This window comes from Xiphias gladius, unplaced genomic scaffold (assembly GCF_016859285.1).
Source record: "Xiphias gladius isolate SHS-SW01 ecotype Sanya breed wild unplaced genomic scaffold, ASM1685928v1 HiC_scaffold_1473, whole genome shotgun sequence".
NCBI classification, from domain to species: domain Eukaryota; kingdom Metazoa; phylum Chordata; class Actinopteri; order Istiophoriformes; family Xiphiidae; genus Xiphias; species Xiphias gladius.
In genome coordinates, this window is record NW_024401803.1 from 140,256 (window position 1) to 165,952 (window position 25,697).

Genomic DNA, 25,697 nt, shown 5'->3' on the forward strand with positions numbered 1-25,697 from the left:
CGTGGGCATATCTTTTATCTTGTCTTCACACCTGGCCACCTGAACATGCACATAACTGATGTAATTTCTGACCACAAATGTATAATTTTTGACCCTGTCTTCTCTTCATTATTAATCACTCTCTCTCTTCGGGGTTGCATACCTGACTACTTCAAGAAAGCCAGTGTGTTCCCTCTCCTCAAAAAACCCTCTCTAGATATCACTGATATAGTTAACTACAGGCCCATTTCCAAACTCCCCTTTATTTCTAATATTCTCAATAAAGTTGTCACTCACCAACTTCTCCATCTGATTGAAGGAAACAATGTCTTTGGTAAATTCCAATCTAGCTTTGGTCAAAATCACAGCACTGAAACTGCACTGCTCAAAGTATCCAATGAAATTCTTATGCGTGCAGATAAAGGCGAATATTCAATATTAATTTTTCTTGAATTATCTGCTGCCTTCGACACCATTGATCATGACATTTTAACTATCGAACTGGGTTGGTATCTCTTGAACTGCACTACTGCAGTAGTTTTCCTCGTACTTGTGTGACAGATCCTCCAATGTTCATATTAACAATTATGTGTCGTCCTCCACTCCTCTCTTATGTGGGGTCACTCGAGGGTTGATCCTTGGACTCTTTTGTTTTAATTATATATGCCACCTCTGGGGCATCTGCTAAACTCCTCCAGTGGTATCTCCTACCCTTGCTATGCTGATGATATGCGGCTTTACTTCAACTACCTCAATAACCTTACCACCACTCACGACTGTCTAGCTTCTGTTACAAATTGAATGCCACAAAATTTCTTCCATCTCAGTTCTGACAAGACTGATATCTTTGTGATCGTACCTACTTGTTTTACCAAGGTCAGTCTGTATTTTTGTCCCCTTGCCAGCAACAACAAGACCACCTCTATGAATCTTGGTGTTGTTTTTGACCAACATCTTAAATTTGAATCTCATATTACCAAGCTCATCCAGTCTGGTCTCTTTCAGATGAGAAATATTGCCAAAGTCAAACCTATAATATCAGCCCAAAACTTAGAACTACTGGTACATACCTTAATTTTTTCTCGTTTATATTACTGCAACTCCCTCTTTACTTGCATTACTCAGGCCTCTCTAGCCCGTCTTCAGTTGGTCCAAAATGCTGCAGCTTAGCTGTTAACAAAAACTAGTTGTCTGTCCCACATCAACCCGAACCTTGCCTCTGTTCATTGGCTTCCAGTAAAATATAGAACTGATTTCAAAATTTTATTAATTACATACAAGGCCAGGCATGGCTCATATAACAGAAAATGTTGAACCCCTATTCTAGTTGTCAGCTTTTCTAATCATCTGATCAAGGTCTTTTATCTGTTCCCTGTTCCTATTTTATGTATGTTTATGTGTGTGTGTGTGTGTGCGTGTGTGTGTGTGTGTGTGTGTGTGTGTGTGTGTGTGTGTGTGCGTGCGTGCGTGCGTGCGTGCGTGCGTGCGTGCGTGCGTGCGTGCGTGCGTGTGTTTTATCCTATATGTTAAACACTTTGTAACTGTGTGTTTTAAAAAGTGCTATATGAATAAATTATTTTTGTTATTATAACTTACCGTCTAATATATCCCAGAACTTGACATGCACCACTGTTACAAGATAATGAACCATATTCGCTTATTTGCTTGTTTTTTAGATTCAAATAATGTTGATTAAAAAAACAAACATGTTTTTAGATGTAAATAAGTGAATGATTATCTTGTAACAATGGGCAATGGGGCATGTCAAGGTCTGGAATATATTGACATGTGTATACAGTAAGCATTTTACTAGGTACACAGGGCTAAAACTAATGCAGTCTAATACAACAGTCCTGCAATAAATCCCAATGTTCTCGTGCAGTTTATGTTGAAATTGTTTGAATTGAGAGAGGAGTTGATTCAACTGTGTGACCATTTTGGAGGATCTAGTTTATGGTGCTGTTGAACTGTATTGCATTATACAGTGAGTTTGTTCTTTTAATTAGCCTACCCTCAGTGATATAAATCGGGTGGACAAAATATTAGAATGACACAGTTATTAGTACAACAAAATACAATATTTCAAATTCCAAAAATGTAATGTAAATGTAAGATGTTACAGGTAACATCTTACATGTAATCTTGGTAGGAAAACATGACACATTTATCAAACAGATGTGGATCCAGCCACTACACGTATCGGATTCAAGAGGATGAATGTAGACAATATGTGACAATGAGTAAGAACATGTGTTCCACCCTTCCTTACTGCTTTCATCTGTGTTGTTCTTTAAAGGTTGTGAATTGTGAGAAACTGTGTACTGTTTTCTGTTTTCTCCTCTCCTCTTCTCAGCATCTCCATCCATGCGAGGCTCTACTCCTCTTGATGTGGCTGCAGCATCAGTCATGGATAATAATGAGTTGGCCCTGGCTTTGAGAGAGCCAGACCTGGAGAAGGTGAGGTTGACAAACATTTATACAAACAAACAGAGAAAGACAAGGTATACCAAAATAAATCAGAAATTCAGTGGTTGCTTCATTGGAAGAATGTACCGAAAGTGTATTTCAGAGGACTAAGGGCTGCAGAGGATTCACCGTAGCATCCTAGCACTCATCTCACTCAGACCAAGTAGATGGTGTTTTTGGGTGAACCTCATCAATTTGTAAAATTGCAAATTTCCGAGCTCACTGTAAGGAATATGCCTTCCAGCACTTTAGAAAGTCATAATTTTGAGTGCACATAGTTAGTTTATCAGGTCCATCTATGGGCGGCTGTGGCTCAGGAGGTCATCCACTAACTGGAAGGTCGGTGGTTTGATCGCCGGATCCTACAGTCTGCATCTCAGAGTGTCCTTTGATACTGAACTCCAAATTTCCCTGATGGCTGTGCCAGCAGTATGTGTGACTGTGTGTGAATGTGTGAATGGGTGAACATGGCTTGTAGTATAAATAAGAATAAGTGCATATATGTATATAAGTGCAGTTCGTTTACTTACATAAAACTAATCCAGTCATTTTGGAGGATGTAGTCTGTGCTGCTTTTGAATTGTGTTGTTTTATACAAAGAGGTGTTTCTATTATTTAGTATGCCCTATTTATATCAATGAGGATGAACTACATATTAAAGACATGTCTTAGTATAATGGTGCACCTAAAGGTGTATTTACTAAACTGACATTAGAGCAAGTATACACCAGTAAACTTAGAAACTGGGATGTTTCTGTTTGACGCATGCACAAATTGTCCACTTCATATGTTTATAACAACCTTCACTATGTAACGATGAACGTGGCTTCTAACAAGAAAGAATAACAGCAAAGTTTATGCCTGCTTGCCAGTATTTACATTCATTTGTCCATGTTATAATCTGTTCACTACTGGACTCAAAATGCAGAACACAACTTGAGAGGCAGGTGGAAGTTTAAAGGGTAATTTATTGCTGATATGGAAATGGGGTTGGGAAGAAAGGGCATGGGGCGGAATGTCCGGTCTGAGTAGTGGGTTTGATGGAGCAGGTCAGGCAAATCTGGGGAACTGGCGGAAATGAGCTGGGAATGGCATTAGTGGCAGAGCAGGCCAGGCAGAGCTGAATCCAAACTGGTAGGAGACTAGGATTGAGCTGGACAGGGCTTGATGGCAGGAGTTGCAGGTAGTGATATCTGAGAAGGACAGAGGACTAGTGGAAACTGGTTTTAACTGTGACACATAATATGTGGGATGAATCTTCATAGAGCTGGGTAGTTTCAACTTGACAACAGAATGATTAATTATCTTTTCAATACAGCGGTTCCTATAAAACGAGGAGAAAGTTTTCTGGACTCAGTTTTCAATGGAATATCATTTGAGGAAAGCCACACAGTCTGACCTGGTTTGTAAATAGGGGCCTTGATCTTTCATTTATCAGCTATGCATTTGTTGGTTTCCACCGAGCAAAGGAGAGTGTCCCTCCAGATCTGCCTGCAGCGATGGAGGTGATGTTGGACTGAGGGCACCGTTTACTCGCTCTCCCGAGAGGGATACAAGGGGGGTTGATAACTCAGAGAAGCTTCAAAAGGAGACATAGCTGTAGCCACACTGGTCATAGTGTTATCAGCGTATTTGTTCCAGGCCAAGTATATACTCCTGGAGGCAGGATTTTTGACAAAGACGCAATGCAGTGAAGATTCCAGGTCTCGGTTTGCCCTTACTGTTTGTCCATTAGTTTGGGAATGGAAACCGGAGGATAAGCTGAAAGTTGCTCCCAGTGCCCGGCAAAAAGCTTTACCATACCTGAGAGATAAACCGGGGACCCATCTGAAACAATGTCAACCGGTAAACCGTGGAGATGAAAAACATGGTTAGCTAGTAGGTTAGCAGTTTCATGGGCAGAGGGGAGTTTGGGCACAGCAATTAAATTAACAGCCATGGAGAAACGATCTACAACTTAAGAACAACAGTGTTGCCTTGTAAAAGAGGTAAACCCATAACAAAATCAAAGGCTATGTGTGACCAGGCCTATGTGTGACCAGACAATGAGAAGCCTTACCCCTGGCGCACACATTAGAAGCAGCAACAAAAGCCTGAGTATCTGCATCCATAGTTGCCAACCAAAAGTGTTTGCTCCGAAGTGAAAGGGTGTGGCTCACACCCGGATGACAGGCGAAATTAGATGTGTGGATCCACTGCAGCACCCGCGAGCAGAAAGAAATTGGGACATAAAGACAGTTAGGTGGACCTGTACCTGGATCTGGTTGATTTTTCTGTGCCTTTTTTTACCACTGATTCAATTTCCAAAGAGACTGCAGCTACCACACAGGAGGGTAGGGGTGAGTGTTGCTGGATTTTGATGGAGAGAGCATCAGGTTTGACAATATGGGTGCCTGGATGGTAAGTAAGGGTAAAGTTGAAGCGACTAAGGAACAGAGCTCATCGACCCTGTCTGGAGTTTTACCTCTTAATTGACTGAACGTATGACAGATTTTTCATGATGAGTACAAACCATGACTGGTTGTTCGGCCTTTGGAGTAGATGAGAATGTCATCTAAATACATGAAGACAAAGCGGTTGAGTAAGTATAGACAGCAGGTGCCTTAGTTAACCCAAAAGGCATGACCAGGTACTCAAAGTGTCATAACGGGGTGCTAAAGGCTGTCTTCCACTTTTCACCTTCATTTATTCGCACCAGATGGTAAGTTGTCCGGAGATCCAGTTTAGTGAACACAGCAGCTCCCTGCAGGGCCTCAAAATCAGAGCTGATTAGTGGTAGCGGACACTTGTTCTTAATAGTGATGTTATTGAGACCATGAAAGTCAATACATGGACATAGAGTTTTATACTTTTTTTCAACAAAAACACAGCACCAAGAGAAGAGGATGGATGGATAAAACCTGCAGCAACCGAGTCCTTGATGTATTTCTCCTTGGCTTCCTGTTTGGGATGTGAGAGAATGTACAGGCAGATAGAGGGCTGAGTAGCACTGGAAGCAGGTCGACAGCACAATCGTATGGTCTGTGAGGAGGGCAGAGAGAGTGCTCGATCTTCTCTAAATACCTCACCAAAATCATGATACACTTCTTGAATGTCAAACAAATCGCGAGGCTTTGATTCTTAAATTATCTTCAGCTCCAGAATCAACGATGAGAGCAAGGAGGGGCAAAGAAAGCTGGTTACAGCTGGCTCTTCCCAAGAGGCTAGTGTAACAGAGTCAATCATACAGCATTAAAAATGTGTGTAATATGTGTCAAATATACATCAGTAATATATAGTATTATAATTACACAAAATCTGTGTAAATAGTTATAATCTGACATGCTACTCCTCCAGAGTCAATATTTGAAATGTTTGAGTCTCAGTATCTGTACCCTGACGCTCACTTCCATGGGTCCCCCCCTATAAATGATATCTCCCACCTTTACCTTTCCCCTTTTGTTATTGTACTCCATGGGAGAGGAGCTCAAGTTACATGTCAGAGTTGACCGGAGGATTTTATTATTTACTTCTGTAGTCGGAATGACCGGAGATCGCCTCCAAAGATATCCCGGTCTGAACCTCTTCATTAAAACAAAACACACGCAAGGTCAGACACCAATGGTTACACTACTTCATCTTTCAATCGTTTACTGTAACCTTTCACAATAACTCCTCATAAAGCCTCCTCATTCCAGTTTAGATCTGCAGCTAACATCCAAAAATCCACTAAATAATCTGCTACACTTTTAGATCCCTGTTGGAGACTCAACAAATGTTTAGATGCACAGCCACTGTAATCGGGACGATCCAAAACTGATTTCGTATTCAAACAAAATCTTCGTAGGACACTGTAACTAGCAACTGAGGTGCATACACCGTTTCTGCTGAGGCCAAAGCTCTCTCCCTTAAAAAAATGGTACCGCAATGTACCTTAGAATGATCTGATGGAAATGTCTGTGGGCGTTGTGGAAAAACCATGTTACACTGGAGAAGGAAACCCTGACACTTATCCAATTCCCTGGTGAAAGGCTCAGGGTTGGTGGCATAGGAATCCCGAAGAGTTGGTGGAGCTCGAGCAGGAGGAGGAGGAGCTGCCTGTTTTATGGTGACCCGCGGGGCAAATGGAACGCTCAGGAATGAGACTTGATAGGATATTTCAGAAACTTGATTTACTAGAGTCCGATTTCTGTCCGTTAAGAGTCTGAAGTATCTGTTCATGTTGCCCAAGGAGTGCACCTTGACTGGCGATGGCTTATTGGAGATGGGAGGAATCTGGAGCTGTGTCTGCTGGGTCAATTGTGGCCAAATCGTTCTGTTATAATCAGTTCACTAGCGGACCCAAAATGCAGAACACAACTCGAGCTGAGAAAAGCAGGATTTTTTTACATTGAGAAGCTGGAAGCAACCACTATGTGTTGAGCAGGATCATGGGGAGCAGTAGGTGGTATGCAGTCATAGATCCAGACTCGCTAGAACCAGAGGCAGAAATACTGGCAGAAAGCGACAGGAACAAGCATTGATGCCATATGAATGCGTGCAGATGGAGAGGAAGAGGAGAGAGGAGCTTGGTGCATCATGGGAAGTCCCCCGGCAGTCTAAACCTATAGAAGCATAAGTAGGGGCTGGTTCAAGACAAGCCTGAGCCAGCCCTAACTATAAGCTTTATCAAAAAGGAAGGTTTTAAGCCTACTCTTAAATGTGGAGAGGATGTCTGCCTCCCGGACCAAAACTAGAAGATGGTTCCACAGTAGAGGTGCCTGATAACTGAAGGCTCTGCCTCCTATTGTAATTTTGGAGACTCTAGGAACCACAAGCAAGCCTGAATTCTGGGAGCGCAATGTTTTAGTGGGGTAATACGGTACTATGAGCTCTTTCAGATATGATGGTGCCTGACCATTAAGCGCTTTGTAGGTGAGGAGGAGGATTTTAAATTCTATTCTGAATTTTACAGGGGGTCAATGCAGAGAAGCTAACACAGGAGAAATGTGATGTCTTTTCCTAGTTCCTGTCAGTACTTGCGCTGCAGCATTCTGGATCAGCTGGAGAGTATTGAAAGATTTGTTGGGACAGCCTGATAATAAGGGATTACAATAAACCAGCCTAGAAGTAACAAAAGCATGGACTAGTTTTTCAGCATCTTTTTGAGAAAGGACGTGCCTGATTTTTGCAATGTTACGTAGGTGAAAAAAGGCATTCCTTGAAGTTTGTTTTATGTGAGAGTTAAAGGACCAAGCAGAATAACTTCAGTTTTGTCTGAGTTTAACAGCAGAAAGTTGCTGGTCATCCAGGTCTTCATGTCCTTAACGCAAGCTTCAGTTAGCCAACTGATTGGTTTCAAATAACAAATACAATTGGGTATCATCAGCATAGCAATGGAAGTTTATGGAGTGTTTCCTAATAATATTGCCTAAAGGAGGCATATATAAGGTGAATAGAACTGGTCCAAGCACAGAACCTCGTGGAACTCTGTGACTAACTTTTGAGTATATGGAGGATTCATCTTTAACGTGCACAAAACTGAAATCAATCTGATAAATAGGACTTAAACCAGCTTAGAGTGGTTCCTTTAATGCCAATTAAATGTCCCAGTCTCTGTGATAGGGTATGATGGTCAATGGTATCAAATGCATTACTAAGGTCTAACAAGACAAGTACAGAAACAAATCCTTTGTCTGATGCAGTAAGAAGGTCATTTGTAACTTTCACCAGTGCTGTCTCTGTGCTACGTTGCACTCTAAACCCTGACTGAAAATCCTCAAATAAACTATTATCTATTATGTAAAAAGTCACACAACTGGTTGGCGACAGCTTTCTCAAGGATCTTAAAGAGAAAGATCCTATCATGTGATATATTTACCAGTGACTCATGGTAGCGCATGCACCTGACAGTGCAGTCAGGTAATAATCAACGGTCCTGACTTTAAAGGGTTGGCAGAGAATTGCAGTCCAAACCCTCCATAAATAATGAAATATTCCGGCAATAAGGCAGATAGTGTTTGGGAGTTCTTTAATTTTTATTCAAGTTGTGCTTTCCCTTGACACACCTATCATAAATTCAGATGTGCAGATATTTTTTCAATTTTTGGATGAAATTAATTATAAAAATATTCTACCTGTCACTTTGTCTGCCTTGCAGGTTGTGCAGTACCTGGCCGGCTGTGGGCTGCAGAGCTGTGTGATGCTGGTGCGTAAAGGATACCCTGACATCGGCTGGAACCCTGTGGAAGGGGAACGCTACCTTGACTTCCTGCGCTTTGCTGTGTTTTGCAATGGTGAAACTTTAAACAGTTTCAATTTACAAGTCCATTTTTTCATAATCAAATATATTGCCGGTCAAAGCGCTCAAATTATTTTCAACTTAAAACTGTTGTCCGTCTTTTTCCGAATATTATTTGTATGGCATACAGTATGTTGTCACAAACACCTCTACTGTTCTGTGGTCAGGTGAAAGCGTGGAGGAGAATGCCAATGTTGTGGTGAGGCTTCTGATTCGCCGACCAGAATGTTTTGGCCCTGCTCTTCGGGGAGAAGGTGGTGATGGGCTGTTGGCAGCAATGAAGGAAGCTATTAAGATCTCTCAGGATTCTTCTAGGGATGGTCCTTCTCCTAAATCTGAGAGCATTAAAATTCTGTAAGGCAACATCTGTCATGTCTTAATTTGATTTTACAGTATAACATTATGAGACTTTACGGGGAAAACATACTTTATTTACAGTTACACTGTGTATTGTATTTATCTGTATCTACATTTATGAGAAGCTCATTTACAATTCAGTAAATCAGTGAATGTCCATTTACTGAATGGAGAGAAATCAGTTGGACAGAAACTCCAAACTGTAAAATCATATCGTGCTTTAGTGAGGAATCATGGGAGAGCAACATTCCCTTTATAATACAGGTTTTGTTGTAAAAATAGTGCAGTTAGTAGTGCAGGGCTACCAAATATAGCCTCCTGGTGTCTTTCACTGCCTCCATTCATCACATGAGCCTTCATGCTGTTCATGCAAATGTAACTTCATTTCATAAAGGATCGTCTCATGTTCTCTAGCTGAAGGAGAAAGAGTGAAGTTCTAAAGCGTCATACTGAAGCATGTATAGAGATTTACCTACCATTTCATGCAATACCATTTGTAGATTTCAAATGAATGAAGCCTTAGCTTGACACTCTTATGGTTCCCCTCATCCAAATCCCACTGAACAAAATACACGGGACCACTAGGTAAAGTTGAACTGTTTCCTTTGACACAAAAAAAAACGGTACAAAATCATTGTACATTTCCAACGTTATTAAAACTAAATGAGAGAGCAAGAGAGGTCGAGGGAGAGGTTGTTGTCACACCTGCAAAGGTTCGTTATAAAACTAACCCTCAGGAATGGATATTAAAACTGAAATGTGTTTAAGAGGAGAGATGGGTCTGACGTATTTAGTAGTATGAGTTACATGTTTTTGTTTCTTTGTGTGTGTGTGTGTGTGTGTGTGTAGCAGTGACATGATGGAAGAAGAGGAAGATGATACCATCCACATGGGGAATGCCATCATGACCTTCTATGCTGCTCTCATTGACCTGCTAGGTCGCTGTGCTCCAGAGATGCATGTGAGTGAAAACACACAAACATATTAAAACACAAAAAAAAACACAGAGACTCATATACATGCTAATGCTAACCTACCCTATTCTGTATCAGTTGATCCATGCTGGTAAAGGTGAAGCGATCCGTATCAGAGCCATTCTGAGGTCTCTCATTCCTATTGAAGACCTGGTGGGAGTTATCAGCATTCCATTCTCCATGCCCAACCTGGCTAAAGGTAATTAAATCCACGAGCAACCACCCACTTGACATGATTTTAAACAAGTTCAGCATAGGATCAAAGATGAAAAAGTGCACACACAAATAAATGGCAGTATTAACTTCATTAATTACTAAGGGTTAAATCTTGACTTAAATTTTGTTCCTTGTGTGTGTATGTGTGTTTTTGTGCCTGTGCATGTACAGATGGGATGGTGGTGGAGCCAGACATGTCAGCTGGGTTCTGTCCAGACCATAAAGCAGCCATGGTGCTGTTCCTGGACCGGGTCTATGGTATCGAAGACCAGAATTTCCTGCTCCACCTGCTGGAAGTCGGATTCTTACCAGACCTGAGAGCTGCTGCCTCTCTGGACACTGTGAGTGTGTGTGTATGTGTCATAGACTACTTTTGGGGACAAGTTTCAGACTAAACACCAATTAATTGGGGATGGCTTGTCCAATTGGGGACAAAAGCCATGCCCCCAATTGGGAAAAGCTGTGGATAAGGTTAGGGTAAGGGTTAGGGTTAGGCAAGTAGGGGTTATAGTTATGGTTAGTGTAAGTCTCCAGGAAAATTAACAAAAGTCTATGTAATGTTCCCAAAAGTGACCTAGATCAACGTGTGTGTGTGTGTGTGTGTGTGTGTGTGTGTGTGTGTGTGTGTGTGTGTGTGTGTGTGTGTGTGTGTGTGTGTGCGTGTGTGCTCGCGCGCGCAAGTGTGCAACTGCTGCTTCTATAATATCTCTTATCCATCTGTTTGCCCTTTGACATTTCCTTAAGGTTAAACTAATAAATATTTCAATACTACCAATGGTTCAAATGACTCTGTGTAATGTGAAGGTTGTCGCAAGTGGTGATGATGCCACGGAGAATTATCAGAAATTCTGCAATTCTTCTCAGATCTGTCCATTCTGGTTCAGTCTCACAGCTCTAATCAGTTTCCAGCAGCAGCATGCAGCTATTTTCAGTGAAAAATAAAGCCACTGTCCAATACAGTACCTGCTCATCAGCACACAGAAGACAGATACAGTCAGAGACTAGCTGGTGGACATAGTGAAGTATTTACCAGCTAAACAGCCAGATATTTATGATTATATATTTTCTATATGATAGAGACTACAACAGAGCTTAAAGGACTCACTTTCATTGGGTGATCAGAAACACCACTGCATATAGAAGCTAATGTTGTTCTCTGTGTGTGGGATGTATTAATATACAGTAGTTTGCTAAAATATTTGACATAACAAATTTATAAGCTAATAACATGCCATTGTTATGTTTATGATTTTTCTAGTGTGCCTGAGTGGCCAAAAAATCCATTAATGGAGTGTTAAATGGCCCAATCAAAATAGTGACAAATAACTAAATATCTAATGACCTAAACGGGATAAGTCCATCAGGTCCTCCCTTCATTTGTTTCATATGTTACTGTTGAACTCAAAGTTAAACAGCACACCACTTCTACTGGAATGCAGCCTTCTGAAGGCATTTTTAACAAATTTAAGCCAACCTATAATATATCTAAAATCAAGGACAAAAGAAAAGAAAAGTAAATTGTTACCGATTAGATTTTTATGTTCAAACTGATATGTAAATTTTTTAAATAAAATGTATAATGCACAAAATGAGCTAGTGCAGGCCAAAAATTCCATTTACTCCTTATTTACCAGACAAAACAGAACATTTAAAAGGTACATTGACCTGAAAATTTACTCAGTATATTCACACACCACTGAGAATGATAACAAACTCAACATTTTTAGTCCAAGTAGTGTGTGGGTAGTTATGTTGATCGCTTTCATATTAGAGCATGGCATTCTCTTGGAGCAGGACTTTTGACTTGTAGATTTACTAATCCCACTGCCCTTTCAACAGGACTTTCGACTTGTAGATTTACTAATCCCACTGCCCTTTCAATGCAGGTTTTTCCCAGACTAAACGTGATCTCACGGTGAAACATATACTTTTTCTCCATCATTCCTCTCTTCCTTTGTCTCTGTTTTTGTGTCAGGTTGCTCTCAGTGCCACAGACATGGCACTCGCCCTCAACAGGTATCTTTGTACAGCTGTGTTGCCTCTCCTGACTAAATGTGCACCACTGTTTGCGGGGACAGAGCCGTTTGCCTCACTGATTGACTCCCTCCTCCACACGGTTTACCGGCTGTCCAAAGGCTGCTGCCTCACTAAGGCCCAGAGGGATGCCATAGAGGAGTGTCTGCTGGCTGTTTGTGGGTGAGACTAGAATTAAATCCAAGAGTTTTAATTTAGACATTTATATGCAAGAGTCGTCAGAATCCCACAGTGTGAATTACTGTTAAAACACCTGAGAAGGGATGTTGGGAAAACAATGTAAGATACTGAAAAGTGGTTTCAAATGGGACGACAAAAAAGAATTCGATAGGGCCATGTGTAACACAGTAATTGGATTTTAGTTGAATTGTGGGTGTGGCCTCTGCTATCAATATCAACTTGCCTTATCAAATTTTCACTTTGGAATTGACTTGCCAAAAAATACATGAACTTAAACCACACTACAACATGAGTTTAGTTAATTTAACTAAATTTTGTGGGCATCACTACCCTATCACACATTACAAGTGTGCTTCACTTTTAACAGCTCTGTCTTCAACTTGACTATAGCTGCTATTCACTATATTTTCATTTATTTAATTTCCTTATTCATTCATTATTCATGTTCCTGTCATTGTGTTTTGTTATAATGTCATTGTTTGTCATTTGGCTGTTTTCCTGTTTTGTTTGTTATTAAAATCAGGTTTATTGTTTATTTTTATGAGATCACACTTATCATTTTGTCTACTATGTCTTTATACTGCTTATACTCCAGTACTTATTCTTCAGTGCAAACAGCCAACTAATATATGTCATCTTAATAATGTGCAGTAAGCTGAGACCCTCAATGATGCAGCATCTGCTGAGGAGGCTGGTGTTTGACGTTCCCCTGCTTAATGAACACACCAAGATGCCTCTGAAGGTCAGAAACACATCCCAGTTTTTATCTTAGACTCATCTGCAGAGTGTTACCTCAGCTTAGAGATAAGTAAGATTTTCCACTCCAATATGAAATTGGGATCATTTGTTATGGTAATATGAATGGGAGACATTTATTTGTCTTAATCTTTATCCAGTTTTCAAGTGTCATATTACCATGACACTTGACAAGAGCATAAAACAACACAATCCCTTTTTACAGGTGCCCTTCCTTTGCATCAGCATGTCTGACTGTAGATTTACTTAAAATATATTTAGCATAGTCAAGTGACCTTGCATTGTGAATTTTGACCACTGGCTACACTTGTTTAGTGAAAATGTTTCTTCAACATACTCTTGACTTTACCCAGCTGTTAACCAATCACTATGAGCGGTGCTGGAAGTATTACTGCCTAGCTGGAGGCTGGGGTAACTTTGGAGCTGCATCAGACGAAGAACTTCACCTTTCCAGGAAACTGTTCTGGGGAATATTTGATGCTCTATCATATAAGGTGAGGTTCTAGTTTAGGTTTAATTTTTCATAGAATAGCAAATGAATTAGATGATATCTAAAGTAAGTAAATATGTAAAATGTATTCACAATTTTGTCTTTCACTTCCATAAAACTGAGGGACTCACAGGAGACAGATTTATTAAAGATGTATCAAAATCAATGCACTAGAGGCTGATATATCCCAAATTTTAGTCCCCCGTATGGCTCAAGCTCAAAAAATAATGAATTCTTCATTTTTCACAGTGCAACTAATAGCATCTCTTTGTTAGACCTTCACTGTCAGGTAGCTGGCCATATCTTTCAATTCTACACCTCCACTTTGTATATCAGGCTTTTTATCATAATTTTTTAGTGTCCAAGCCAAAGCTGAGGTAACCTTAATGAAATCGTGACATAAGAGGTTTTTTTTTCAGACTTCAAAAAGTTCCTCTATAGCCCCAGAAGACATATAACTGTTTTCCCCAGCTGAGTAGTACCAACCATGAAATGTAAACTGTAAAATGGGTGGAGTTACCTTTTAAGTAATGTATGAAATTCATGTTGAGTTAATTTATAATCTTTTGAAATTTAAATGCTTTTATAGCATGTACAAAATCTTTGATAAATCTTTGATAAACCTGAATATTGCTATGTTCATAAAATGAGTCCTGTGCATTTAATTGTTACTGATAATATAATTTATAGTAGTTGTCGTATAGGCAATTTTTGTTGCTGCATACTGTAACTGCGCATACAATAATGTAAAACAAAAAGTAGTGGCAAAGTATATAGCCAGGCTTGTTGTGTTACCCGTGGGTATGCAGTTGACCCATATCAAAGATCAGGGCCTGTGTAGTACAACATTTTCTGTTCAACAGTTGTGATCCAAGAAAACATTACCATAAAGAAAGCTGTGGGCCAGGTTCCTGCGTAATGGAATTAAATGATCCTACACTAGCCAAGATTCAGTGAACACATAAATATCTAAGGCTGGAGACAAAGTTATTAGCATTAAAAATGTGAGAGCAGAACCAGAGAAGGTTAAACTTGCAGTGGAAGCATAACAGTGCTGTCTAATGATGTATAAAGCAGCATACTGTGTATGTGTCTTTATAATCTAGCGGTATGACCAGGAGCTTTTTAAGCTGGCGTTGCCATGTCTCAGCGCTGTGGCGGGAGCTCTTCCTCCAGACTACATGGAGTCTAACTACATGGCCATGATGGAGAAACAGTCATCCATGGACTCAGAGGGAAACTTTACTCCACAGCCTGCAGACACTACCAAGTATACAACAAAATGAGAATTTTATAAAGGAATCCTTAAAGTTGCAAAAATAGGAAAATATTTTTTTTTAAAAGATCCAGTCATTGTTTAGCACTGTTTGTACATTTATCCAAAATACAGATGCAGATTTGAAATTTCTAAACATTTGCTGTTATAATGAATTCCGAAGATTGTTGTTAGATGAGCCTTGATAGCAGGTAACACCACATATTTGTGTTTTTTTTCTTTTCTGCTTTCATCAGTGTGAATGTCCCTGAGAAAATGGACTATTTCATAACCAGATATGCAGAGCACAACCATGAAAAGTGGTGTATAGAAAAGGTAAGGGAGCGACAGGTGTCAAGTCAAACATGAAATTGTGGTAGTTCTGTTACTGACTGTTTTGATGATGTCTCAGTAGTTATATTATGCAAGAGAATGTTTGGTTTTTGAAATATCTCTTATGTTTATTGTACAGTTTTCCATTGGCTGGTTATATGGGGAACAGATATGTGAAATCAGCAAGACCCACCCTTTACTGAAACCTTACAAAGGCCTCTCTGAAAAGGTAGTCGCATGCAGCTGTCTGAATCTGTTCACCTCAGGCAACAAGACCAGAAGGTGTTCAAGTGTTTCTGAAGTCAACACAAGTCACACCAACTGGCCTCATGTTGACACTGTTTTGCAAAAATTTCCAATTTACAGTGTGCTGATATGATTGATCTGATTTTGATTTTGGTTCTGTGGGTGCCAACGTTGGGCCTGTGTCTGCTCGTGGAATTCTCATTCTGGTGTATGATTCATTACTAGCCTGGCATGAATCCTGGGGTTACCTAACTGTAGGGTTAACTAGTGAAGTCAGAACTAGGGAACTGTTGGCCCAAGCAGTTGGCTTCCATGGTTGTAGTTTCACTTGATTTTAATATTGATTGCCAGAAGGAAAATCCTTAACTGAAGCCTTAAGTCTATTTTTGATGGAAATGTGACAATTTAAGTACAGTGTGTGTAAAAATGTGTTCTTTTTCTACAGATACTGTATAGGCATAGATTGGTGAAGGTCTTTTTAAAGACTTACAGTGAGAGGGCTGTCTTAATTCAGAACAAGTAGCCGTATGCCATTGAAAATATTGTAGGAAGTTATCTTTTGAAGAAAGAGGAAAACTTTTTGTTCTCTTCTTAAAACACTTATAATAAAATAATGAGGTGTGGTTGTATTCTTGAAGGATAAGGAGTCATATTGCTGGTCAGTCAGAGAGTCTCTGAAAACTATGCTCTCGTGGGGCTGGAGCATTGACAGGATCAGAGAGGGAGACCCCACCAGCCTCCAGAACAAGTCCAGGAGGATATCACAGGCTAGCCAGGTACACATGCAAACACAAACACTGACACATACACACCAACATACACAGAATTACGCACATAAAAAAATTAAATATGAATTTTGCTATAAAGGGTATTCATACAGAGAAAAGGAAAATCAAATGAAAAGGTTATAGCCATATATCTTCTCTTCCACAGCTGTCTTTTGAAGGAACTTCAGCTTTCAGCCCAAGACCCATTGATATGAGCAATGTTACACTGTCCAGAGACATGCAGGTAGGTTACTGTATTCACAAAAGGATAAAACAATATACAATATACTAGAGGGTATTTAGGATGAATTGATGAATGGAACTGTGCAGTGCAACAGAGGCACATATGTTTAATATTGTGTTTGTCCAGTCTATGGCAGAGCTTCTTGCAGAGAATTTGCATAATATATGGGCCAGGAAAAAGAAAATAGAGCTGGAAGCCAAAGGTAAATCTAAGACAACACATCCACACACAGTATTTTCCAAAATATTTTTCTTTTGCTGCCATCACCACCAGCTTTTATGGTTGCTCTCATTGTTACATTTGGATGTAACAAAAGAATGGATCAGCGTTCCAGCCTAAACTGTGGACATAATAGTCTGAATTTTAGCAGTGCAAGAGTGGTATTGCACATTTGGATTTTTTTTTGGAACCATGTTGAAATACTTCAAAATGTTTCATCTGAACCAGGATATGAAGAAATAAGGTAAAAGGCCATTAATACAACTAAAAAGTCATGCTCTTGAGGTTCCTGTAGCTTTACACACTTAAAGGGAAAAACAAGTATTCTCTTTGTATTAGCCTGTTTTCTTTCTTGTTGTTGTCTCAAGGTGGAGGAAACCATCCCCTTCTGGTTCCTTATGATACACTGACTGCCAAAGAGAAATCCAGAGACAGAGGAAATGCACAAGACATCCTCAAGTTCCTCCAAATCAACGGTTACACTGTTACCAGGTGGGAAACAGGCAAACACTCTCCACAAAGATAGGATGTAAAGTATGATTTCATTTTGTATTAGTTTGACTGATTAAATTCAAATATAAGTCATGCATGATGACATACTGCAGTGTGCACAACAGTGTGTATCTGTATTGCATTTGCTTTTACAAACCAAAAGGAACAATCTGAGATTTTAGGAAACATGCTTTTTTGCTAAAGTGTCTGACCCAAAGTCAAATCATATCAATTTCATCTCTGTGTGTCGAGTACAAAGCTCTTTGTAATGGATGCACAGAGAGGAAAATTATATCTATCCTCTCATAGATGAAAAATTTGTATATTTCCCGAAATGTCAGATGATTCCTTTACGATTGTTTTTGTTGTTTCCAGAGGAGTGAAGTCACAGGAGCTGGACACTCCAGCTATAGAGAAACGATTTGCCTACACCTTCCTCCAGCAGCTTATCACTTATGTAGACCAGGCCCACCAACACATGATGGAGTTTGGTGAGACTCTTCTGCTGTCTAATGAATATTAAACAGATGGCAGTTCAGAAATTAATATAATGCAATCTGCATGCAAGGTATTTAACTGAATAATTATAATAATGTTTAAATTAGATTCAAAAGGGCTGGTGTAGAGTGGAATGTGCCTAATTACTAAAACAACAACAATTTTCAGAGTGGGTGGCTACCTAATAGGCATACAATAAGCAGAATTTATGTCTGTGCAAATGATATGTAATTGTTTCAGTTTACTCCCACATAACAGTTACTTTTTGACAGGGCCATTCAGATTGTGATGGTATAACAGACAGTTTATACTTGACAACATTGACTCCCTGAAGCAATGTGTGTCAAACAGTCCCCCTCGATTATTTTTTGTGCAAACCTACACACCAGCAGTGGGAAGACATGTGCTCAAAACTGGCTAATGCTACTGATAAAAGATGCAGCATTACCACTAACAAGTTCAGAAGAAAGAGAGTGTTTGCTATTGTAAGCACCTGCATAGGACTACAGTAGTATTATTTTAGGTCCTTCTGTGATCTGTAGTAGCTGCAGCTATTATCTGTGTTTGTATGGTCATGCCGATCTGCCATAATCCATATTCAGGAAACAGAGACTTGTGGGATTAATTCCTCAATCACATTGTGTGCCCAGGTACCAGTCTATTGTGAAAATGGCATTGGAAAATAAACTGTTCACTATGAGTTGCGAGTGTGCTTCCCTTAGTGCACCTGTATGTTTTTAGAACACCCTCAAAACTATTCACAAACAATGTCAAGTTACATAACTTGTAAAACACGATGCACTAATAAGTGCAGAGTGATTGTATCTGTAAATCAATTTACTTTACTCGTAAAAGACGATGTACAAATAAATGTGAAATTGTGCATTGTGTTTTACAAGTAAATTACATGTCTTACAAGTAACTTTATGTAACTGGACATTTGTTTGTAAATTGTATTGACACTAATGTGCAGATGTGATGTCACCAAACTGTCTAGATCTTATCATCTTTGATTCTGTTCTGCCTTACATTTAGATCTGGGAATAAAACCAAAGGGAGAGAAGATTCCTCATGAACAGCAGATTAAGTTCTTTGGAAAGGTCAGAACACATCATATTTTTTATTCATGAGTATCAGTTGGGAATTTGAGTATGTGCACGTCTGACCTTGGAGTTTTTTTATGTAAAGTTTGAGAAAAACATCTAGAACAATGGGTCTGTATGGTCTGAGGCAACCAGTGAACTTGACAATGTGCAATACAAAAATATTATCTAGCAGTGATCATCAAATTTGTCAACAGGAGTATTTCTGATCATCTCAAAAGGGTTACTAAAATTGCAAATAATTCTAATTACCTCTTATAAACTGATAAATAAATTTTGGTCCACACTGTACATGCAGGTAAAATGTTAAACTCTTTATGTCCATGAAGAGACAGGTGTTTCACTGAAATTGATCAAAAAAAAGTTTCTAAAGACAAAAAAAAATGTGGTTTGGTCTGACATTTTAAAATTTAAAGCCAGACAGAGATAACTACACTGTGTGTTTATGCTATTTACCCACAGGTTGTCTTGCCATTGGTGGATCAGTACTTTAAAAACCATAGGCTGTACTTCCTGTCCACAGCCATCCATCCAATCAGCAGTGGTGGCCACGCCTCCAACAAGGAAAAGGAGATGGTGACCAGGTGAGCGGGGTGTTGATAAGGCGGGAGATAGACAAAAAGCCAACAATTCCAGTATCCAAGGGTATAGCACGTTCTCTTTTGTATTATTGCTTATATGACTAATATTTAAAGTCAAGCCAAAGTTTATTATAGCCCAATATCACAAAATATGTCTCAAAGTGCTATACATAAGATAAAATGTAGTACATATACGTAACCATGCACACATAAAACTGAATATAAGTTAGATAACCATAGTTTAGTACTTCGGGCAGTCTAAATGAGATTGTAGGCTGATGCAAATAGATGTGATTTAAGTTTGTTTTTGAATGAGTCAACCGAGCTAGCCTCTCGAAATTTGGATAGGAAGAAGACTCCAGAGAAGAGGGACTTGGTAAGAGAAAGCCCTGCTACCTACTATTTTATTTATTTTAGGAATAGTTAGGAGACCGGCATTTTTTGATCATAGAGCCCTAACAGGTATATGAGGAGTGGCTAGAGGTGATAAGTAGGATGGTGTAAGTCCGGTAACATTTTATATGTTAAAAGAAGAATCTTAAAGTCAGACCTAGCATGTATAATAAACCAATGTAATGAAATAAGGACAGGGGTAAAAGGATTAAATTTTCTAAACTTGGTTAATATCCTAACAGCAGTTAACAGCAGTTTGTGCAAGTTGTAACTTGCTAATAGTTGATTTAGGTAAGCCAGAGAAAGGGTGTTACAATAGTCAAGCCTAGATGAGACAAATGGACGAATAAGTGTTTCAGCATGAGCCATGGATAGAATGGGACGGATATTGGCAATACTAAGTAAATGGAAAATTTATAATTGACGAGACGTGTATGACCGTCATCGAGCTGTTGGAAGTCTCAACAGCTTGATGTAAGGCTGTGTGCCTTTATATATATCCTGCACTCTGTCTTCCCCTGGGTCTCTCTCATTTGATTATATCTCACCTTCTTTTATCTATTTCTCTGCTTCCCTTTACCTCCTCCTCTCTCATTGAATCTTTTCAGTCTTTTCTGCAAACTGGGAGTTCTTGTCAGACATAGGATATCCTTGTTTGGTAAGGAAGGTTTGTGCCTAACTCTTTTTAGTTGATGAGATGTAAAGGCTTGGTTTAATAAGCAAGTGCTGAGTGTTAGATAAGTGCAATATGAGTGGGTTCATGACATGCCAACCAAAGGGTCCTGCCTATACTACTTATGTGTCCCACAAAGAAAATTTCAGATGAACAGGGCAGTTTCATCACTATTTATACAATGCTTGGTTGAAAAAATGAAACTCTATCTCAAACTGTTCCTGGTCTAAAGGAAAAGTGCCATACTCTCAGTGTATTAGGTTTTAAAAAAGACATATATGTTGACATACATAGACATGATGATCCAGATGGGAACTCTTCATATAGATCTTTCAAGTCTGCATTTCAGACTGTCCTATGTGAATTAACAAAGCCTGTCCCATTTGCTCATCCCAATGCAGTTGAGAACTGATCCCTGATTTTGCCCAAATTTGAAGGACTCAACCCTTGCAGTGCTCAGTATCCCATAATCCATTCTGGAACAGTCAATTTCTTTTTGTAGCATCCAGGTGGTTTTTGTAAATCTGGGAAAAATCATGCTTGTATCAGGTGGCCATCTGTCGCTTGTAAATATATCACTTGACCAAAGCCTAATAAAAGCCAAGCCTATTTACGTTACTTGTGTGACCCTGTTTCTCTAATTAGCATGGATGATATGTATCACAATGAGATACACCCTCTTTCATAGTCAAATAGGCATTTATTCCATTTTGCCAGCTCTATGTGGCTTGTGGTCATGCTATCTGTGTCAAGAACCACTGCCCTTATATATGGCTGAAGGGCGATTGTTCTTGCTTTACCCGGGAGCAAGAAGGTAAGTCTGGTGAGACATCTCAATCATACTTCTTAGAGAACTGAGGTTATGCAAGAACCTAAAGGTCTCTGTTATCGCATTCCACGCACATTGACACACACACACACACACACACACACACACACACACACACACACACACACACACACACACACACACACACACACACACACACACAATTGTGTGTGAATGACATGTCTACCAAGTAGCCCCTGCTCAGGATAGCATGAGCACATACACATGCAAAGTGCAAACTGGGCACACCATATGCAACTGCTGCTTCTCCACAGAACACTGCTGGGCATGGATTGACCACATTGGGGACAAAATCAGGATAAATCTTTAAAGTCAACGTGAGGTTCATGAGGTGAAGTACATACAGGCAAGATGCACAGATAGTGCATGGATATAACTTACAGCACATGTTTGGCTTTTGTCAAAGCCAAGAGCAAAGCTGCCTCAAGAGACAACATTTTGATGTCAAGTGGATCAAAGGGAGGCATTGTGAGGCTTTCCAGAACAGTAAATACTTTGTCAGGGATACTGGAAGATTATTTCCTGTAACATCCCACCATACATCTCTATTGTAACTGTCAGTTACTGTTATTGACTTTTAGCGACTACAAATTTAGATACATTATAAAAGAAATTATCCTTTAGAGTTATTGTTGATTTTCCACCACAGTATGTGATCATAAGTACCAGTGTGTATACCATGTGTGCATGGGTGTGTATGCATGCATGCATGATGTTGTTGGTGTGTGTATACTATCTTCTTGTCAGCAGCCGTGTGTGTTGTGTGGTATGTGATGCAACTTGTTGTCATTATGAAAATATTGAGAGCATTCCAAAATGTCATTGTCCTCAAAGTAAAAAGGTGTTCTTCTGCAGATTAAACCTTGATACAAATGGAAACAAAGAGATATATTTGGATTAATAAAATGTTACAGTTTGATATTTATCATTGGTATTTATTAGGCTATTAGAATATTAATCATGGGGATATTTCATATTTTGAACCCCTCCATATCTTTAAACAGTGCATATGACAAATTTTATTTGTTTTATTTGACAAATTTTATTTTTTAATGGAACATCCTTTTTCTTTGAATATGATCTTCTCCTGTGCTTTTTAATAAAACACACACATGACATGTGATTCTTCAGATTTTTTTTTTTAGGTAGAGGTTGTTGTTTTATTTGTTTGTGTGTTTTGGTGCTTGACTCTTCACATCCCTGACAGATATGAACCCCAAACTCCAACCAGTATGTCTATCATGTGATCCTCTCTACTGTCCAGGTAACAATGCCACATCCATAGTCAACTGTCTGCAGATACTGGGACAAAGCCTGGATGCCAGGTAAGAAAAGACATTAACTGTGATGTGTGTGTGTGTGTGTGTGTGTGTGTGTGTGTGTGTGTGTGTGTGTGTGTGTGTGTGTGTGTGTGTGTGTGTGTGTGTGTGTGTGTGTGTGTGTGTGAGTGAGTGAGTGAGTGAGTGAGTGAGTGAGTGAGTGAGTGAGTGAGTGAGTGTGGGTCTGTGTGTGTGTCTGTGTGTCTGTGTGTGTGTGCACCTTGCCATCACGCCAGGGATGACTTTTTGTCCAGGCCAATGTTGAAGGACACATTATGTGAATACTGATAATACTCTTAGGTTTGTCTTATAAGATTAGATAGAAAGTTTAATGAAAATAAATGAATAAAAACATGGACAAATAGAAAATAAACATTAATACATACATATAGTATGTACACACATACATGTACCTCCTCAGCTTTAGAATGAAACATTTTTCTTCTTTTTTGTTGTTTCTGATCTGTTTCACATCATGAGCAGATGTGAATTATGATCATTCATGCATCAAAGCCCACTTAAAGTGTTAATTTCTGTAATATTATCTAGGTACATGAGTCATAAAGTGAAATCAGCTACAGATTGGGTAAGCTTTGTAAAAACCCCTGATAGTGGTGAATGGGTAACTGTGCTCTTTTGGGGTCCATCTAAAATTTCTGTTTAGTGGTTGCTCAAACATTAAGTGAATTACACACCACTTCCTTTTTATGCATCTTACTTGTAATCTTTGTTCACCATGGCAACACTCTGTGTAATTAAATGCTTGCAGACATGTATTTTTATGTGCATATGAATAGGACAACTTTTAGAGCAAAACAATAAAAAGCTTATTTTGCACATAAGTCAAAATGGCAGAAGAATCGTGATGCAAGTGAGAACTAGTATTCTGAAAGGATTTTTCTCAAGCCAAAGAGGGACTACAGGTGTTACAGTTGGGCATTTAGTAGATGTATTTCCTACTGCACTCTTGTTGCTCTTCTCATATTGTTTCTTACATTTCTTATCTTTGGCCAAGCATCAAAGGGAGCGTGTTGTAACATATTTGTTATTTATTTAAGAGTTGGTTCAGTGAAGGCAGGTAACTATTGTGAGGTTAAAACAACAGTCCCTTTAGTTCAGTTCAAGTTTGTCACACCTTTATGGGGCTTTCAGACATAATGTGATTTTGCGCTGTTGTTTTCCTTTGGGTTTAGCGCACTGTTTGCAATGTGCAGCAGTCAAAGTTTGGCTAGATTGAACTGTGCGTGCACTTTGCTCGATAAAGCGACAAACCGTTGTAGCACATTGCAAGCAATTGGAAATGATGGGTGTCAGAGCATAGTGATGCCATTGTCACATTGTATCTGAAAGCCCCATTAATTTGTAACTATTCAGCCCTTTCAAACATCAGCAAAGATTTTTTCAAGGGCCAAAAAAAAAAAAAGCAGAAAAATACATTCTGATCAATTTTAGCTAAAATATTCAGCCACCTTTCTGATTTACGTCAAAAACACATTTTTTGCTTTGTGTCTTACAATGTTCATCAAATGCTTGGTATATGGACAAATAAACTCCTTTGGATCCTTTAGTTTGGTTTCTCAGCTCCAATCACCACTGATTCCCCTAACAATTGGGGTGTGTAGCTGATATCATCAGTTGATTAAAAAATTCTCCAGTGTACCTTATGGGAATTTCACACAACCTCTCTTGTGCCATTACAGTAGGTCAAATTTCAGGTCACATTTTGTCCTATAACGAATATACAGCAGATACTTTCATTCCCACTGAGTTCCTATGTTCAAGACAGGTCCAATAAATTGAGTCAGTCAGGTTTAAGAATCTCCATCAGTACTGATTTGCAGCTCTGTCTAAATCTCTGGTAACAAAGTCACTTCAGGAGGGGGTATTAAGGAAAATCACTGTCTGTATCCATTTAGCACTTTGCACAGACAATTCATGATATCCAGTCTCGCTTATAGTTTTAATGCCTAGAAATTTGGGTTGCTGTGATAACCCTGGCTCTGGTCTCTGAAACTTGTAGTGGAGAGGTCATCATTTGGGGAATGAGACGAGATCATCATCATTGGCCACAGTAACACCTTTGGCTTTCCTTACTCAAGGGATTTCATCGCATGCAATGTCTGCACACCACATTGAGGTTGCTGAAGATCAGATCTTACTTCTTTACTTCAGCAAAGTTAAGTATCTGCACTGAATAGTTCCATCATGTGGCTCTTAGCACCATGTAACATTCGTTGTTGTAAAAAAAATATTTGCAAGCCAAAGCTTTGCAAGTTTTCACTTCAGTATTTACATTCTCTGTGGTATGCATGATTAGTCGCCTCTGAGCGTCCCCTCAGTTAAGTTGATGCTTGCTTCCACAACATGTTTAATGCTTGTCATAGATGTGAAAATAAATCATTATAGCTCATGGTTTGTCATTAAACATATTCCTACTAAGGGATACATTTTTCAGCATAAATGTGGTTCTCATTAATATACATCAAACGCATATGTACCATTGCTCATTAAGTTATTGCTGCTTTAAACAATTTCCTAAATATTTATGGCACTGACATTCAGTTGACAGTGCTGGGCTCTTCATCTGTCAGGAAGTCATATAAAATGTGGCCTTTTGTCATTCACTCTCATTCACTCATGCTCTCCATATTTTGTCATTTGTTAGGTTAATGGTTCCTTCCTTAGCCAGTTGGAAACACTGGCAGTCATTAGCAAGCAAGTTAGTTTTATCCTCTGGCCCATAATCAGCTAGATAGCAATGCTGCCTGTTAATAAGGGGGCCAGTTATATGGTCAGTAGAGTTTTTACCATTTACTTTTAAATGCCGCTAATAAATAAACTTCCCCTTCACAAGGCAGTTGGCAACATCACCCCCCCATTCACTTGGTAACTTTTAAACTTAACCAGCCTGTCATTTTTGGTCACTCTGTAAATCTGGTATTTAGTCAGCCAGTACATTAGATTGTTCAACCCATATTAAAAATCTATGTATATAAATCTGGCCTTAAATGTC

At 39.2% G+C, this 25,697-nt stretch overlaps 1 protein-coding gene across 1 annotated transcript in view; it reads left to right on the forward strand.

The window, feature by feature from the left end:
• The window catches only part of ryr2a (ryanodine receptor 2a (cardiac)), a gene marked incomplete at its 5' end in the record, with an annotated part of 184,614 nt that overhangs the window by 88,195 nt on the left and 70,722 nt on the right, over positions 1-25,697 (forward strand). The window contains 21 exons of the mRNA XM_040123032.1: positions 2,333-2,436; positions 8,564-8,699; positions 8,872-9,058; positions 9,911-10,022; positions 10,114-10,234; positions 10,423-10,592; positions 12,227-12,447; positions 13,117-13,207; positions 13,575-13,715; positions 14,818-14,981; positions 15,224-15,302; positions 15,439-15,528; positions 16,184-16,321; positions 16,479-16,556; positions 16,683-16,758; positions 17,144-17,267; positions 17,643-17,758; positions 18,801-18,865; positions 19,331-19,452; positions 20,451-20,500; positions 22,630-22,690. Of these exons, the coding sequence (XP_039978966.1) occupies positions 2,333-2,436; positions 8,564-8,699; positions 8,872-9,058; positions 9,911-10,022; positions 10,114-10,234; positions 10,423-10,592; positions 12,227-12,447; positions 13,117-13,207; positions 13,575-13,715; positions 14,818-14,981; positions 15,224-15,302; positions 15,439-15,528; positions 16,184-16,321; positions 16,479-16,556; positions 16,683-16,758; positions 17,144-17,267; positions 17,643-17,758; positions 18,801-18,865; positions 19,331-19,452; positions 20,451-20,500; positions 22,630-22,690 (2,446 nt within the window). The remainder of the gene's footprint in view (positions 1-2,332; positions 2,437-8,563; positions 8,700-8,871; positions 9,059-9,910; positions 10,023-10,113; positions 10,235-10,422; positions 10,593-12,226; positions 12,448-13,116; positions 13,208-13,574; positions 13,716-14,817; positions 14,982-15,223; positions 15,303-15,438; positions 15,529-16,183; positions 16,322-16,478; positions 16,557-16,682; positions 16,759-17,143; positions 17,268-17,642; positions 17,759-18,800; positions 18,866-19,330; positions 19,453-20,450; positions 20,501-22,629; positions 22,691-25,697) is intronic.